Source organism: Corvus hawaiiensis, chromosome 3 (genome assembly GCF_020740725.1).
Source record: "Corvus hawaiiensis isolate bCorHaw1 chromosome 3, bCorHaw1.pri.cur, whole genome shotgun sequence".
Classification (NCBI taxonomy): Eukaryota; Metazoa; Chordata; class Aves; order Passeriformes; family Corvidae; genus Corvus; species Corvus hawaiiensis.
In genome coordinates, this window is record NC_063215.1 from 77,438,765 (window position 1) to 77,457,778 (window position 19,014).

Here is a 19,014-nt window from a genome sequence, read left to right on the forward strand (position 1 = left end):
GGTATCCCAGGAGAAACAGAAAAGCCTAAAAATAATCACCAGAGAAGAAAAATTAGAGAAGCTTAAGACAAGTATTTTTGCATTGAACTAGAAATCTCTTGCTAAACTGGTGTGACACAAAAACAATGTTGCTTTCATGTTTTTTTCATGGTGGTTGCATGTTTAAAATGAAATAATCAAATTCTGTGTTTGTTATTTTATTTAAATTGTAAAACCTGCTTGCTGCAATCATCAAATATTCAAAATTATTACATGCTACAGGGATGTTGAATTAAAGAGAACTTACAAAGTACTCCTGAGCAAGCAAAAAAAAACCCCATTTACCCTAGGACCCCTTAAGTCAATTGGCAGGTAAAAGTTATGTATCTCAAAATATCTCTGAGGCATACCTCAATGCAAAAGTGGAAAAGGTTTTCCTTTTAGCTCTGGATGGCTGGTTACAGATTATATTAGAACACTTACCAATGGAAAAAACATAAGCAGTTCTGCATAGGGACCAAAGTTCAGGTTCACTACTTCCAGGAAAAAAAAACCTTTCTAAATTAGACTTGCTTTTTACTTTCTTTCTTTATACCACGAACCTTCTCTGTCCTGTGACCTAACTTCAACAAGCAGAAAGAGAATGGCTGAGACTGAAAATAGTTAAGGCATTTTTTGGAAGAAGGCTGACCTGTGGATTTGAAACCTGACTGGCACAGTTTCAGGAATTTCCCAACTCACTACTTCTGGGCAGATGTTTTAACCATGCAGCCAGCAGGTGGTCAGAGCCGCTTCTGTGTCTGTTCCATGAGGCATTAAAATGACAACCTGTTGTTCAATGAGGTTTTGATCTTATTCTTGAATGCTATGTTACTTCTTTAAATGCATGGCAATACTAAAGCAACTACCTTTACCATAATAAGAGAAATCATAGCCCTACTAGTTCTTCATATTTTACATCTTTAAAGGTCAATGGTACCAAACTAATGCAGTGTCCTTTGCTATCCTAAACTTACACTGCCTCCAGTAACAAAAGAGGACTTTGAGTGCAGTTTTGCTTCCTTTTAATTCAAGTCAGCATTTTGTCTGTGGCCTTATATGTTAGCTAAATGTAGCTGGATATGTAAATACACCCAAAGAGAATCCTATAAATATATTTCTAACTGTATGAGTTTGGTCTTGAGTTCATGGTACTAACTGTACTAGCTCTCTTCAGAAAAGCATTTAAGGATTCACAGCACTGGGGCAGGGGGAAGAGAAATTTGTATGGTGAAGCATAGCAGACTTAAGACACTTTCCTTCTCAGCCCTTCCTAAGAACCCAAAAAAAGTGGTGCAGCCACAGAACACTTCTGCTCTCACTGAACGGCTGGAAGTAACAACAAACACCTTGCTAATTGTGGCATTTGGGCAGAGATTAATGAGCAACATAATTGCTCCGTGGAGGTTCTGCTTTGATTAGAAAACTTGGAAGCCACAGACTGTATACTTGTTCCACCTGGTCACCGCAGACACCTTGAAGACTTTTCCTGCCATTTCAACCAGCCTTTTCTCTGAGGCAAAAAGAACAGGATGATGAAGATTTCATTTACTCATAGTCTCCATCCTCTCTCTTTCTCAGGCTGTCTCCCTAGTATACAGCAGTGGCTCTTGACAGCTAATTCACAGTGGCATAGCTCCATCAGGAAATCTGGTACAATGGCAGCCAGGCCTGCTCATACCACTGCTGCTGTGGCTTAGCTTCTGGCTGCAGGGCCAATGGTTGAAATCCTCCTTATCCCCCCACAAAAAATCCCTGATTGCTACACTCCATCAAGACCTTCAAACAGATCTGACACTGTGCTCTTTCCCAAGTTTCTTGTTCCCTTCAGTCTCATATTTCTTTGCACTGCTGGCATCATCAGGAAGCTCAGAGAGGGCCCCACAACGCAAGCAAACAACCTAAGCTGAAGAAAGCCTGGCTCTTAGTGGTCTCTCTGGGGTGGTGGTTGGCCCTTGCTTGCCGCCTGGTGCCTCTACCCCAGCATACACCTCCTGCCTGCCTACGTGCTCTGACAGCCCCACAGCTTTTCAAGCTGCTGTGAACATGTTCAATGACAGCACCTCTGCACCCCAACGGTGCAGTGGATCTGTTTGTCCATTGTTTATCCAGCCCAACATTTTGTCATTCCTACCAGAAGGTTCTCTCAACCCATGAGGCTGAGAGGGAATGAAGCAAAGCCCCTTTTATTTTGTTAGCTAACAACAGGTATTATGCTCATTGGTGAGGTAGATGAAACTTGCTAAAATTTCATTTTCTTTTATGAAAGCAATAACGTAAGGTAGTATTTCCCTAAAATAGTGCCAACTCCAAGGGTTTCCAGGATAGGGGGTAAGGGGATGGCCATAAACTCTTAATTTTTATTATTATCTCTAAATGTGCCTAAAGTAATGCCTATTGTCTTGAATGAACTTTTGCAAGTAGATGTTCCTCGTATGGCAATTGAAATAAATAGAATTTTGATTATAAAGGACTATGTCCAAACTGGTCAAACTAGATGTGCTATGAAGTATTTTTATATGTGAATGGGGGAACAACAAAAGACGCGGGTGTCTCAGAGGACTTACTCTCACCTTGTATGATTAGAACATGGGAAAAAAAACTTTAAAAAAAAAAAAAGTAGATTTTCAATTCCAAAAAGTTGTTTGTAAGACCTCATCAGGATACACTGAACTCTAGAATGAAAGGTGTCATCACCTAGTTCTCCTAACTCTCCTCTGAGATCTTAACATAATGAGATTCTTGCACAGATCCTCAACTGGGTCAAGTAGCTTGACATTAGACTGAAAAAAAATAATGCCAGATCAATGTATACATGCAGCCAGGGGATGCTTTAGGCTGCTTAGAGCCTTAGCTCATGGGTTAGGTGAAGCTGCCTCCCCAGCAGGTTACCTGAGAAGCAGCATCAACCCTGGCCTTCCATGAAATTATGGATACCCCCTGTCTGATGTTATGCACAAGCAGCCCTGCTAAAGCAAGGCCAATGCTCTCACAAGTCTACATGATTTTCCTAAATTCTTCTTTCACCTTGGGCACACACTGAAGAGAATGTTCTACTGCTGTGGACAGCATGGGAAGGTGTGTGGGGTCCTCTTTTTCTACTTGCTCAGCAGATGGTGTTTTCCAGCAATCCCACTGTCAAATGAAACTGTTCAAGGAGTGGTATCATGCTGTTAGGAACAGGCTGCACTATTAAAGGTAAGTATCTATTAACAGAAGAATGGTGTGTTGACTTTCTTCTTCTTCTTTTATCCATGTAAAGCTGGAACTTTCATATATAGGTACAGAAGAGAAAGGATATTTCAGCTTCTCTGTAATTTTTACCACTCTACGATAATTTTCTGTACTACCATTCAAGACTACTTCAATAGAAGTCTATACAGAGGTCTCTTATTAAACATAAAGGTTCTCCTGAAATTTTAGTATACAGGTGAGGAAAGAAGTGTTTTCAGAAGTTAACAGCTTGGATGCAATATTTGTAAAGAAGGGAATATTTTAGCATAACTGCCAGAGAAAGAGCCCCCAGCCACTGAAAACAACTATCAAACCTTCTCTTTAAAGAACTGCTGTATTTTGCTGCTGGTGTGCAAGCAGCAGCAGGTGTAGGTGCCACCGTGTGAGGAGAGATTCCATGAGTACCTGGGTTGTAAAGTGCAATGATTTTCTGCTGTTCAGCCACCAGCCTTTGCAGCTGCTCCATCTGCTGCTTCATCAGCTGGTCCTGCTGCCCCGGAGCCTGAAAATATCAGGAAGATACAGTATCAAACTACACTTCTGCATGGTTTTTAATCAGAAAGAATCACCTTATCTGAGCTTTGGGGATAGGCTTTTCTTAAAGTGTGTATTACTTTGAATAAAGAATTTTAACATTTATATTTAAAACTCTTTTGGCATGTTAGAACTCAAAGTGTACACTGGCATTGATGAAAAGGAGCTTTCAAAAGTCAATATCCACAGGCCAGAGATGCAAGTCGTAGGAAATATAAGCATGGTCTGAAACTAGGGATGAAAGAGTAGAAGAATGATTCTGTTTCTGACTAAATTGCTGTGACCATTTCCACAGCCCTTCTGCAGGCCAGGTACTCCCCACACCTATCCAACTTGCCTTGATTTTCTGAGTTTCCCAGTTTATATCTATTTGACTCCTTCTTTAACTCATCTGTTTCTTCTGTCCTGTCCACTGAGAAGAACTACCAGAGATCAGTCGTACAAGTGATAGGTCTTTTTTTTCCTCTTATTTATTTATTGTGAATTACCAGATCTGTCCCAGAGCTAAAATTTACAACATAAAGACAGTGTCATATTGCTGCTGTGCCAGAAGCTTCCTGGCAGTCTACCTGTAAGCACAATTTTCACTCTACTGTCTCTCTCTCTGGTATTATTCGAGAGCACCATGTAATAAAGCAAAGTCCAAGGTCACTTTTTCTTCACCAGGCTCTTTAAGAAGAGTTCAAGTAATTCACATAGTCAAATGGCAGAAGGCACCAAAGAACAAAGAATGCCTAAGACTCAGTATCAGATTTTATGACCAGCTGTTAATAGTTTACAATATCACAGGATACATTCTGGTCATTAAACTTAATGACCTTGTTTATGTCATCTGAGAACAGAAGTAGCAGACTCCTGGGACTCACAAGAAATTATCTTCAAGTGCAGCCTTACTTACATTATTACTTTCCCAGCAACCAAGGAATAACAAACTTCCTGCCCCTATATGTAAAGTACTACACTCTTCCTTAGAATAAAAAAATGTGAAAATAATGATAAACCTAAACAAAAAATAATGATAAAAATAATGATAAATAATGATAATAAAAGGAGAGAGGATTGAGAACTGCCAGCATAGATACATGCTAAGTAATAAATTCAACTGTGTTGGAAATATAAGAGTCTCTTTAAAATATACAGCTAAGACATTGTATTGTTTACTGTCTTACAAGAAGCAGATTGATCATCCAGTGGAAGAGATACTGTGGAGTTACTTCTGTGCACCACTTTGTCAAAACTAAGAAGAGAAAAAAGTCAGAAATGAAAAAAATGTATAAAAAGAACATGGAGCATGAGGACTGATAAAAAGACATATGAAAAAGAACATGAACATGCCTCACAACCATTACAGACACAAGAATGTGGAGCCAGAACATGCAAACCTTTCCACTAGAGGGAGGAAGATAGCAATAACTATCAAAGAGGAATAAGAGCAGGATTGTTTAATTGTCTCTTGTGGAAAGCACTTTATTGCATGGGTGCATTAGAGCAACAGCATCAGACACAGGGTTATGATGCACTTCCCAGTCTTGACAGTAAAGCTTCCTACAGACATGAAAGTAACTGACCCTTTCTTTCTGGACAGGCTGGGCCACTATCAGGAATACACAATGTGCATTTAAAAATTCAGTGATTATTTACAGCAAACCAACCTGCTCCATGGTTTTGCATGTGGTAGCACAACGGTTCATCTCTGAGGCAGGGAGCAAAGGAGGAGTGAACATTTCCAAGGTCTCACTCACATCATGAATTCCAGCCTGGTTTACACTGGAAGTCAGCTTCTGAGGAAAAATATCAGAGTTGGTTGAATAACATAATTGCTTTGGATGCTGAAAAGCTTGGTTGTGGCTCATGTTATCAGTTGAGATATTACTACTGCTGCTTATCAGACCACTGGCTTCTGAACTAAATGGAAGTGAACAGCTCTTTCTGGAGGACTCACTCATATTGCCAACCCAACCTGGGTATAAAGGAGGTACAACCTTTTCTGTTGTACTGGAAGATGGTACCATGCTGGTCAGATCACTGACAGACTGCTGAGATGGATGGTCTTCCTCCTTAAAAGTGTCTTCTTCCATGCCCTCCTTTCTGAAATTCAGATTAGGGAAATGTAACAAAAACCACCATGAACAAACGTGTCCTACTGATGTGGTAAATCCTGTGGTTTATTTTCTTTCTTTTCTTTTTGTTTTTTTTCATCCAAGAGAGATTTTTTTTTAGCACCATCCAAATGCAGAGTATCTTCAGACTTCAGAAACTGTAAAACATGCATATATACTTTTTAATATTTTTATATACGCAAAATAATATATAAATATACATATACATATACATTTACATACATATAAAATACTGTTAGGATACATGCAATACAAAACCCCTATAAAATCCTTTACATTCAGAGAAAGTGTTTCATGATCAAAGATGACTGCAGAAAGCAGGTAATGAAGATAACAGAAGGAAAAAGGAGGAAACAAATGTTATGTGGAAAAAAACCAAACCCAAACAAAAACATCACTAGAAAACTGACTGATGCTTAAGTAGCTCAAAAGAATGTTTATTTCAAAAAGATAGAATAAGCCTGCTACACTACTAGCTTGCATCCGTTCTCCCTAGGATTGGTAAGTCTGAGACAGCTGGGAAAACACAGTCTGCTTCCCCCCTAGGCACTTGGTTTCAGCCCTTTCAGGGCAGTGGCTGGGCTTTTGTTACTTACCTCAAAAAATTGGGGTGGGGGTATCTGTTTCAGCAGGTGAAGTTGATGAGCACCTCATCTTGATTCAAAGGTACTTTATTTCCATTCTTTGAGAAATGCGGAGTCTCCAAGAACTTCATTCACTCACAAGAAACAATTTAATGCCTTCTTCCTACGCTAATGTAACTGGTTTGCGTAAGATGTTTACACACCCTACCAACTTCGTTACCTGCTTTGACAGATCCATCATGTGTAGCTAGGAAACATTATGTTGTTTGTAATCTTAAAATCCCTTTAGAGTCATCTACAGTTCCACTGGAAACACTCTGGAAATCTAAAAATCTACACCAACAGAAGTCAAGACTGTCTGGGCAGATGCTTGTACACTAAAAGAAGAGCCCTACAGAATGTATCTGAAATAAGAGTGAAAAATAAAATGGAAGCAGGTGCAGTGAAGACAAAAGAATGGACAGGGACAGGACAGAAAGAATGGGCTAAAAAAGCACATTTAAAGAAGTAAAGCCCGTGACCCTATACTGCAAATCCCTCCAAAGGTTAAGAAGAGACATCAAATTCCCAAGTTTTCCCATTCCTCTGCTGTCAGTAGGAGTATTGGTTGTATCCTAATATTTCACATGATAAGACAATTTGCTTCTACAGATCCCCACTTCAGGTCAAACTCAAGTGGAGCTAAAAGTTCTAACCAGATGGTGATTTTTCTGAATGCAACACTGTATGCAAGTTGGTTCTGATTTGGAGGGGGGATTTTGGTGTTTGTTTTGTTTTGGGTATTTTTACTTTTTCTAAAAAATATAGGGAACAACACTTACCCACAGAAAAAAACACCGAACTGTTCATAGGTTACAAGTTCAAATGCTGAGCAGTTGTCAGCGGCCAGCATAAAGGTTATGGTCTGTAATAAGGTACAAATACAAAGCCTGTCGGTTGCTTGTCCCACTGACATCACATTTTGTACCAGGTGCATGGAGACTCCATGTCCTGGTCATGCTTTCTCCAAAATATAAATGAAGGAAATACGATCTCAAGACTAAGGATGGTGGGATCTGGAAAGAGGGAACATTTGCCAAGAGTGCCTCTCAACAAATACTTCGCTTTAGGTAAGGCATTATGAAGAAATGGATTTTGTGAGGCAACTTTCTTGACATCATCATCAAGGAAAATATACTCCAACCTTGGCAATGAGAAGGAGGTGTCTGAGTGGCAAACGTGACAGTGTCAGCTTTTATCCCAGCAAAAATAAAAGAAACTCCAGTAACTCTCCATCATCATTTACCTTCTTCATCCGTTTAAGACATTTTAAGTTCAGGAAAGCAGGGGATGTATTCTTAACGCATGAGGTTTCATACCTAAGATATTGTTTAGGCTGGTAACTGCCTAGGCTGGTAGCTGACTTTAATTTGTATAAGAAACTGAACATTTAGGCTTGCTCTATCGTGAACCTTTTCAATGTTTGCTTTCTCGTGGTTGTTGGTTGCCGGGGAATTAGTGAATAAACAGAAGTTCTCACCTAAAGCCCTGACCCCTGCAGTTCTTCCTGGTCTGCACCCCTCAGTCAAAACCACACGAAGCCACTCCTGCTCCTGGCAACACAGTAGTTCCTCAGTAAATATGGCCAAATAAGTCAGAACAGCTCCCTGAGAGGCAGAAGTACCTTTGCCAACAGGAGCAAACAAGGAATAGTGGTACAAGTTGATGATTGCCTTGTGAAGTGTTTGTGAGGACTCCCTGCTTTAACAGAATTTTCATTCATTTAAAAACTATCACAAAGAGCAACATGTTTTATTTCAGACAGTTGCCTAATAAATATTAGACAAAGTAAATAAGTAAAATACTTTACACTTTCACAGGCCTTCCACCCAGGTAATTTTAAAACATTTGATGTGTTAATTCAACATGTTAACAAAGTCAGTATGTCTATGCATGCCTGATCTTTTAACACTGCTAAAACCTCACAAATTCCTCTGGAAAAAACCATAAATCTAATTGAAAGCTCTGACAGTTTTAATCAGGTCCCCAGAACCAGCATTAGGAAGTTAACCATATGTACCAAGGCCTGCAGACCTCAGCCGAAGTCTCACTGCCAGACTTGTAGCCCTGCAAAAGAACTGCCAGTGACAGGGGCACCCAGGGAAATCCCCTTCCCATTCCACTCTGAAGAAGTTTTGGGAGAAGAATTTTCCTAAACCCTGAAGCAGTTGCACAAGTTTCTCCCTACTGGAGAGACCAATGAGAAGTTATTACTTGTAAATTGCTCCTTTGCTTTCTAAAATCATATTATTAACAGTAAAGCAGCAGCCAGAAACTTAACGTATAAACAGAACAAGGAGACATAAATCAGTGGTGACAATTTTTTTTTAAGTAGAAGAGAATATAAAATATTCCACAAGCATTGAAGTGCTGGACTTATCCTACACTCACTGCATTCTCCAAAATCTGATGAATGATTTATCATTCTGTATCTTCACTGCTCTGATACCAACAATCCAGGCACAGACCTTGACCCTTCTCTGTTGAAAATCATAGAACCCCAAAACAAAATTACATTTTATTTTATCCTCTATTTATGCAAATAAGTATGCAGCAGCTTCACGGCTCATATTGGGCTTCTGTAAACGTGAACACACATGGGCTGTTGGAGCAAGTCCACAGAAGATGATCACAGGGCTGGAGCACCTCTGCTGTGAAGGCTGGCAGGGATGGGGCTGTTCAGCCTGGAGAAGGCTCCTAGGGGACACCTTACAGCAGCCTTCCTGCACCTTAAGGGAGCCTGCGTGAGAGCTGGAGAAGAACAAGGGCACATAGTGATAGGACAAGGGGGAATGGCCTTAAGCTAAAAGGGTTTAAAAGGTTTAGATTAGATATTAGGAAGAAATTATTTACTTTTAAATAATGTATGTGGTGGGATACGTCTAAACTGATACAAAGAAAAATACCATACAAACCCACAAAAATTCCATTAAATATTTTCTTTTAATACTACTGAATAATTTCCAAAAATACTTAGCTAGCAAATAAAAGTAATTTGTAAATTTGTAAAATTTGTAAAAAGTAAAAGTAAAAAACTCTATAAAAGTAATAGAGAAAAGCAGAGCCATCAGTAATATCAAAGCAATATCTAACACTTCCCACCTCATAGTGATTTAAGCGAAAAGCGACGTATCAACTACATAAAATGAAGTTCCAGATAGTTCCTAGGATTAATTAAATTTATGATTTAATTATAATCAAGCTTTTGTCATAAGAAATGTGCTGACAAATAGATTTAAAAGGTGTATTTGTTGCTTATGCTTTTTAAAGTTATTAATGTGTTTGTGATATGTTTTTATTTGCTTGTTTTTCATTATACTTTAAGCTTCAATTTTCTTATACAATATGTAATTGTTTGATGATGTGATAGGAAATCACATATTTATTAAGGTGAGGAACATAGCCATTTATTTGTGTGAAGTTGTTACTTGCTCCATGTGACCACAGTTGCTGGTGCATTTGAAAGCTACTATTTGATGACTGAGGAGATTCACTGCTGTGATACTGTGATCACTGACATCCAAGAGTGGCAAAATATTTCAAATCTATGGCCAGTTCTGCACATGTTATTTGTCTCAATATTTGCTAGTGGGATATCCATCATGCCACTGAAGTCAAGAGGAGCAACACTGGAGCCCTTCCTGTGCAGTGGAGTGACACTTCTCCTCACATGCAGCTGAGAGCAGCTCAGCTTAACTTGTCCTGCTGCAATATTTCCCTACGAAGTGTGAGTGCTGCAGTGCAGGTGGCAGTGGCCACTGCAGCAGAGCATTCAGAGAACAGCTGGACCGGCCTCCAGAACACAGAGGTCTGATTCTCACCCCTTGGATACGGCGAGTCCCCATGCTCATAGTGGTTCTTAGTTTACATGTTTTAAGTTCATTGATTTAGGAATTCTTCACCCAGTTTTATGTATAAGTTCACGTTTATGTATTTCCCCTAGTAGCCTATGTATTAGTTCTGGGAAGTTCTCCCTTCTTCGATGCTCCATTGGTCTACTCATGTAATTCCCTCCCTTAGGTTATCCCTATTGGATATTCCCCTGTTGTCCCCTCCTTCTCAGTCGATCCCCATTGGTTGTTCCCGCTTGTTCCACCCCCGTATAAAATACTGTGATCTGTCTCAATTCTTGGTCTTTGACCATGGATTTTCCACCGGCAATAAACCAGCTGGAACCTACACAAAGACCCCTCTCTCGTCCTTTGCCTTTGCCGACACTTTTACGCCACCTTTGTTTGGGGCTTGCTCCTTGCGAAGGAGCCAGCTTTCCCTGCTTGCTGCAGCTGACAGCTTTCCCTGTTTCCTGCAGCTGACAGCTTTCCCTGCTTGCTGCAGCTGACAGCTTTCCCTGCTTGCTGCAGCTGACCCCTGCCTGCAGCAGCAGAAGCCAAGGACGTGTGCAGCTGGACGCTGTGCTGCCTCGAGCAGCCCCAACAGTGTCATGTGAGCACCTTAACACTGGTGTTCTTAACATTTTTTATCCTTTCTCCAAGTGGATGGCAGGTCTCCTCCTGGCAAGATGCTGCCAGCTGCTTAACTAGCAAGCTGGAGACTTTGGAAGCATCCACAATGTAAAGCATAGACTCATTTTTCTCTTTATTTTTTTTAAATCCCTCCTTTTCACTCCAGTGTTGGCAGCATGGACAGCTGTCTGTCCCAGACAGCCTGCCCTGCATCGTGGAAGCACATAACAGTGATGTGACCTCCAAACTCAGCTTTATGGTACTTCCTTCTGGCTTTTTGGATAAGCAGTTTCAGATTGAGCTCATGACTTCCCCAGCTGCAACAGCAAAGCTTGAGGGCTTGCTCTGCCTGAATTACTAACTTGTTACTGTGATTTGTTTACTAGTTTTGAGTGTACACTACTAACAACTTAGTATCCACAATTCAGTGTAATAATTTAGTTGACATGAGCCACTCTCACTTAAGCACCGCTCATTTACTGTCTACCATTTAGAATATTCCAGGGTGCTTGAATTACATATAATTTATCTTGGCCTCTGTAAAAGCTCCCTGGGAGCGATTTCTGTTGCCTTGCATGTTGCCCATTCAAGTTTCACCACAGCAGAATTATTGTGACAGTGGCAAACTTCCAAATCAGTTTGGTTTGAAACTTCTTTTTTTCTCATTTCTATATCATGCCTCCATTAAATGTAGGATGGTTTAGCTACCTGTTAAAGTTAAATATGATCAATATTCTGAAAGTGAAACTGAAAGCAGTCTTCACTCCCTCAGTGCCTTTCACCTGCAACAAAAAACTGGGCTAGAATTGAAAGCAAATGTGGAAGGGGGTCCCAAATTACATGAAGCTAAACAAGATCAGTCAGCATGTCCTAGTGAAGGTTTCTCTGGAAATGAAAAAGCACCCTACATTTTTTCTTATGATTTCCTGTTATATATATATGCTATATTTCTCTCATTGCCTATTTCTTACCCAGGCTTCTGATATGAACCCTTTGTCCCAGAGTGGAGAAGTGGCTGAGCTGCCGCATCCTCAGTATCTATGAGACTAACATGGTGAGATGGTAGCAGTCCTCTGGTATCCAAATACATTCATATTCAAGAAAAAAATATATTTAGTGCTAATATAATGGGAGTACAGCTCAGTCCCAAATCACCTGAAGTCTTCCCTGCTATACAGTTAGTCAGGAGCTGTCTAGCAAAGGAAGTAATCCTAATGAGATCTGCAAAGCAAATAAATATGTAACAGCAAGATGCTTCAGACCTCTGACAAAGACCTCTAACAAGAAATTTAAGGAAGATAAAAGCTGGATGAAAATGACACCTGAAAGTTCACAAACTTTAGGAAGCTATAGACAAGCCTATAAATGTATCCATAATATATAAATACGTACATAAATAATAAATATCTCTACACAAATATACACGTAAATATACTTCTTGGTTACACAGAGTTTATGAAGAAGCTATCAGTACCATGTACCAATAAATCTGGAGAGAAAGCTCTACGTATAGAGACACTTGCCTCTGCAGTGGACTGCCACAAGGTCAGTGAAATTCTTTTCAATAGTTCCGCTTAATCCCTGGCAATAAAGTATATGTGGAATTTTCTGGGTGGAACAAGGGTCAATTTACCTATTGGCCAGTGCAGCAAAACCAGTAACTCCCTAAGACAAAACAAGTGAGCATTGTTAACTGAGTATAAGCAGGGAGGTTGGACCAGCTGACCCACTGTGGTGCCTTCCATCCTTACCCATTCTGTGACTCTAATAATTTAACCCCGAAAGAGAATAGTAATTAAAGCGGCTTGAGAATGTATTTCCAATTTCCTCCCCTATTGTTCATTTCTATAAATTAATCCTAAACAGAAGAGGAATTCACCAAACAGCTCCCAGCAAATGAGCCTGAAATAGACTTGTGATGTTTTGTCCCTTTTATTATACGTTGCTGTGTCTTAGAAGAACAGAAATTTATAGGTAAAGTGAAAAAGGGATGCAGATTTAATTCTCTAGTGACACTACTATCTGCTATGAAGAAAAGAAATTATTTCTACTAACTGGACAATCTGATGGAGAAAGCTCAAGCAACTGGTAATGTGTGCTGATATAACTGGGTACAGATTCTCTGTTACACAAAGACAACTCCAGCTCACAATGAAAAAAGATCTAACATGGGGAAAAAGTAAAACATATTACTACATTGTACTCGGTGATATGATTCTCTTAATTCAAGCTGTAAAGAAACTTTGATTGCATCTACAAATAACATCTATTTAAGGTCTGAAATACCTGTGCATACTTTCGATGTAAAATGACAAACCCTAAGGTAGTACAGATACGACATTACACTTTCAGACATTTTGTATGTGTTGTAACCACTAGAGGGAAATCTTGCACCAGTCTGAGTGTGCAAATAAACTAAAATCGAAGCACATAGATGATTTTAAAAAATGCAACAATGAAAATAACTTTAGGCCTAAAAGAAACGTGTGCTCTCTGAAGGAATCTTAAGGGATTCTTAGGAAAGTATCAGTGTTTCACAACAAGTTACGATATTAGACATGAAATTTCAAAAGTTTGTACTTAATGAACGGTGGTACTTTTTTATATCTACTGGCTACTAAACTCAAAATGAATCCTGAGTTTGGGATGAGTATGGGGCTAAAAAGCCCAGACAGTTTCTGAATACATCCAAGCCTCCACACTTGCATCAAGAAGACAGCAATAAAGATTTGCAGACAGTTTTTAATTGGAGCACTTTTCTTTTTCTGAACTAGGTGATACCATGTAATTGACTCAGTCTGTTTTGTACCATGGCATCTACTTTTCCACCTTGAGTGAAGCTCACCTTGAGTGAAGTTCCCAAGAAGAATGCTTTGCTAGTGCAGCTACACTGGCCATAACAGACAATAACAGCAGTAATGTGGGTACAGCTCACACCAATAAAACTGACTTTCTGCCACTTACCATTACTCCCTACTTCCTTTGCAAGATGGACTTCCATGACCAGTATTACTTTGACAGCTGGACCTTTGGTTCTTAATTAGGTAAAGATATTTTTGAACCTCACCCTAATGTACTTTTGTGCACAATTCATCTGCATGAGCTTAATGTTTCTGCAGAGTTGTATCATTACTACAAAAAAATAATTTGTATCTTTACAAAAATGAAAAGAAAGAACAGAAAAAGTGAACAGGAATTAAATCCTCTAGTCCAAGCAAAAAATCCATCTTAAAACCAGTATTTCCATGGCTTTCTTCAGTAACGTATTTTAAAGTCAAATTACAAATCAACAGGTATTTATAGAAAACTTGAGAGGGATGAAAATTGTTGAGAGCACAACAGCAATTAGAAATAATTTTTAATGAATCCCACCTCATGCAGCCTAAGACAAGAACAAGAGGTTAATGAAAACAAGGTAGAAAATGTTTCTTGCATTGGCAACTCTGTTAAAGAAAAAAAACCAACCTGTTTTTATGAAAATCCCAGAGCACGCAATACTTTCAGTAACAAACACTGTGTTCGCACCAAATTAACTCCAATGTAAAAAGTACACCATGTTCTTCAATGTCTGTTTTCACTATTAGTATGTCTGCTGATACTGTTCTTTCTTATAGGCAGTTGCTTTTGAAATGTAAACCCAACATATATGTCCACTGGTCTGAAAATACCATAGACTGCAAAAAGCTTCTGAACACAGTACTATTTTTACCACTGTTGTTATGAGCTGAATCTGGTTTGAATCTGAATCAGAAAAATAAATACAAAGCTATTATAATTTTCTGTTATAATCTTATGAGACAGATCATTAAAATGCATCATAATTCACCTGAAATACATGAAAAAGGCTCTTCCAACTTCCATAAATAAGTCTCTCTTAGAAATCAAATCATCTACCATAAATACTTATTGTTCATGCATTCTACCCAACAGTACATTTTCTGTATCTTAGTATTATTTTTCCTCTTCCATTCTGTATTTCTGTAATTGAATACAGTACCTAGAAATTTTTTTTATAAAAACATTCTTGATACTAGCAAAAAATAATAAAAAATTACATGGACTAGAAGCAAAACTTAGTATGATACCTACAAGAAATTCATAGGTTTAAATCTGACTAGTAAAAAGATGAGCAAAGAAAATCAAGGATAGCAGTTAGCGTTCCAGCAGTAACTACTGTAATGGCTCCATATTTCTGTCAATTTTTTTCAGAAATGGGACCACAAATCACAATAAAAACAATAGCTGGATGATCTAATCCAGGATAAGAAACAAACAAACAAAATCACCAGATTTCTGGTAATTAGATGGCTTTTTACATTATAGTTCCTAACCACTAGATAGGACTGAGCACAAATTCTTTGGAAACAATACTACCATGTTTTGTACTGAAGCATCATGGCTGTCTGTGGTTGGCATAAATCCAGATCACATATTTTCTATTTTGAAAAAAACTTTTACTTCAGTGTTCAGCCACTGCTTCTTATGGAAGAAACTGTGTGTTCTCTACTTCCCCTAATCCTCAGTGAATCATAAATTTATAAATTAATTCCAGTTGTTACAGACTAAATACATTAAATACATATTATACATATTATTACATCAATTTTTATTTACTAAAATAGAAGTCTGGGAATGATAAAGCTACACTAAAATGAAACAAATAAGAGCTTCAAAAACTTTTGGTAGAAGAATATTAATTTGACTTGTTTAGCTCAGCCTACTATATATGGACCAAATTGATAGTGCAATATCTATTTCTAACAAAAAGGCAGTAAAAATAAATGAAAGATGAACTTTTCATTAGAAATATGAATGGTGTATCAGGATTTACGGTTGGGTTACACAACACCATCAATTCAAGGAAAACTGACTATGGATATTAGCTAAAAATGTGTACAGGCAATGGGTTTTTCAGTTTGTGGGGAAAGCGACCCTGACTTGGCAGATAAGAAATTTTGCCTTCAAAATAGCTTTTTAATCACTAGGTTTTGTTTTCTAGAGTAAATAAAACTTTTCAACTCAGGTTAGGCAATGGAGTTCATTCAACCAAAAATGAAGAAATTGTTTTAAGGAACTCATCATGAAAGGAACTGAGCTATGCTCCAAGTGGCCAAGAGAACAACACTCTGCTTAGTGGTCACATCATTACCACCAGTCTTGTGTCATTCATCCACTGTAGAGGAGGTGTCATTTAATTTCCTCTTCAGCCTGAAGGACTGCAGAAGAGAAGTAAGATCTACCGGTGTAGGAAAATTTGAGGGGAAAATTTTCATCTTTCTTTTTAGCTGTACTTTGCACAGATTGTTTCAAAGAGGGTATGAGCTCTTAACTCACAAGGGGTGACAGGGGATTGGTACACCCTGCCATAGGAGGTGGTTGGAGGGAATACCCTGATTACTTGGCAGCAACATAAAAAAGTAGATTAGGAACCACTTTCAGTGGTTTTGTGAAATCATTTCCTTGGCTTTTATTATAGTATCTGAAAACTAACCAGAAATGTCAAAATATTTTAGATGCTTTGTGAGACAAACTGTTTTGACATTTTGAAACTGTTATCGTTTTCACTTAATCTGAAACTCTTTTTCCAATTGTGTCCAAATTTTTAAAGCTTCAAGTACCATCTCTTGCTACTTCTGTAGCAAGAAAATTTCCCCAGAATTTCCACAATTATAAATAACAAGATTGCCCTACAAAGATCCAAAGCAGAGTTCTATCTGTTATGAACTTAACCATTATTAATAACCTTCCATAATAAGACGTTCTTCTCTAGACTGTTTTTTCAGGTTTCTGTTCAGTTTCCATTCCATCATCTCCAAATGTTATATACCTTGGCATATAATTTTCATTTTCTTTCCTTTGCCTTTCCTTGCTTGAAGCAAGGCACAGATTACTTTGATCTTATCTGTCCACTTTGACTCTCTTGCAGGCTCAGCAGTTTATAGTGATCACTCTTCTAAGAAATTTAATATGGAAATAGAAGGGACACAACATGAAATTTAAATATCACTGTATGAAGAAAATTTATTGTGGGGAGATGAATAATAAATCAGGTCCATTTTCATGATCGTTTTCATGTCAGAAAACAGACTTAGCTTTAGACTTTCTGCACTGAGGTATTATGCCTTTATTTAACAGTGTGCACTGATGACCTACGTCCTTCTGAACTGCTAGAACAGGAAGCATCAAGCAGGGCCACCGTGGACCCACCTAAAGCAGAATGGAACCTGCTAACAAGAGAGACCTTGTACATGCAGCCAATACCACAACGCTGCTCCAGTCCTCAGCTGGAGGAAGATATGAATCGATTTCTCGAAGCTTATCAGCCACATCTTCTCTGTGTAAGACATGATGCAACACTGCATATGTCCTTCTTTCTTTAAATATGGTGGCAAACAAGAACCTGTGCAAAACCAAGTCTTGTCTTTGCAAAAATCCCAGATGGAATACATGCAACAAAAAAGAAAATCCTACCATATGCTTGTCATACACAGCTACCACATCAAGGCAAAAATCATAATAAAATGCAGTATGTGTAGTAAGCTTTGAAATGTTGCTCTATAAGCATTAAAAGGAACACCAAGTTCCCAAGCTCCTCTAAAGCTATGCTCTTTTCATGCCCTGAACTACCAACATCTCATGCTCATGAGTTGGTTCTGCTGGCATGGCCACCAAAGGAATGACAGAATATCTAAGGGCCCATCAGACACATCCACTGGCCAGCCTGCCACTATGGCCATCTGTTTCTGGACATTGAGCAGAGTAATCCTTCTCTTCCACTGCTTTTGCTCTGAACTGGTCTTTCACTTTTACCTTATGGTAAATTTCACAAAAAATGTCCAGAAGGTATTACAGCTAAATTAAATTTCTATCTACCCACCCTTCTGTCCTGTAGTTACCCTCAAAATGTGCATAAGAAAGCTGGCATCCCAGTGGCTGGAGCTGTGGTTCTCCCTGCACAGCAGCCCCTTGGGAGTTGTATCAGGTTTGTGCAGTCAGGTTTTGGTAATGGGGGAGCTATAAGGGTGGCTTCTCTGAGAAACTGCTAGAAGCTTCTCCCACATCCAGCAGAGCCAATGTCACCCAACTCTTCCAAGATGGACCCACTTCTGGCCAAGGCTGAGCCAATCAGCCATGATAATGATGCTAAATAGAAAAAAAAATGTTATTGTACAGAAGTAATTGTAGACAGAGAAGACAGGAGTGAGAATACATGAGAGAACCAACACTGCAGACACCACTGCCAGCAAAGGAGGGGGAGAAGGTGCTCCAGGCACCAGAGATACATTTGCAGCTCATGATAAAGACCATGGTGATGCAGGCTGTCCCCCTGCAGCTAGCAGAGGTCCACAGGGGTGCAGAGATCCACCTGCAGTCTCTGGAGGAGCCCCACACGAGAGCAGGTGGATGCCTGAAAGAAGGTTGTGATTTTGTGACTCTGTGGGAAGCCCACACTGGAGCAGGCTCCTGGCATGACCTGTGGCCCCGTGGAGCCCATCCTACCAGGTTTCTTGGCAGGACTTGTGACCTCACAGGGAACCCATGCTGGAGCAGCCTTTCCTTGGAGAACTGTAAGCCATAGAAGAGGACCCACGCTGGAGCAGTTTGTGAAGAACTGCAGCCCATGGAAAGAACTCATGCTGAAGAAATTCGTGGAAGACTGTCTTCTGTGTGAGGGACTCCAGTCTAGGCCAGGGGAAGGACCCCTCTTCCTGAGGAGGAAGAGGTGGCAGAAACAGCATGTGATGAACTGACTGTAACACCCATTCCTGTCTCGCTGCTAGCTGTGGCGAAGGAGGTAGAGAATCAGGAACAAAGTTATGTCTGGGAAGCAGGGATGGGTAGGGGGGAAGGTATTTTTAAGATCTGTCATGCTTTTTCATTATCTTACTCTGATTTTGACTGGTAATAAGTTCAATTAATTTCCTCAAGTACCATGATAGCAATAGGTGAGTGATCTTCCCCTGCCTGTATATTAACTCATGAGACTTTCATTATATTTTCTCTCCCCTGTCCTGTTGAGGA

General features: G+C 39.3%; 1 protein-coding gene across 1 annotated transcript; it reads right to left on the bottom strand.

Annotated features, from left to right (window-relative positions):
- Positions 1-1,436: 1,436 nt before the first annotated feature.
- Positions 1,437-6,943, bottom strand: LOC125322349. Its single transcript, XM_048296003.1, has 4 exons — positions 6,503-6,943; positions 5,439-6,043; positions 3,658-3,754; positions 1,437-1,531 (listed from the first exon to the last, which is right to left on the bottom strand). Exons 2-4 carry the CDS (start codon positions 5,862-5,864, stop codon positions 1,437-1,439), a joined length of 618 nt encoding a protein of 205 aa, XP_048151960.1. The 5' UTR covers positions 5,865-6,043; positions 6,503-6,943.
- Between the last annotated feature and the right edge of the window lie 12,071 nt (positions 6,944-19,014).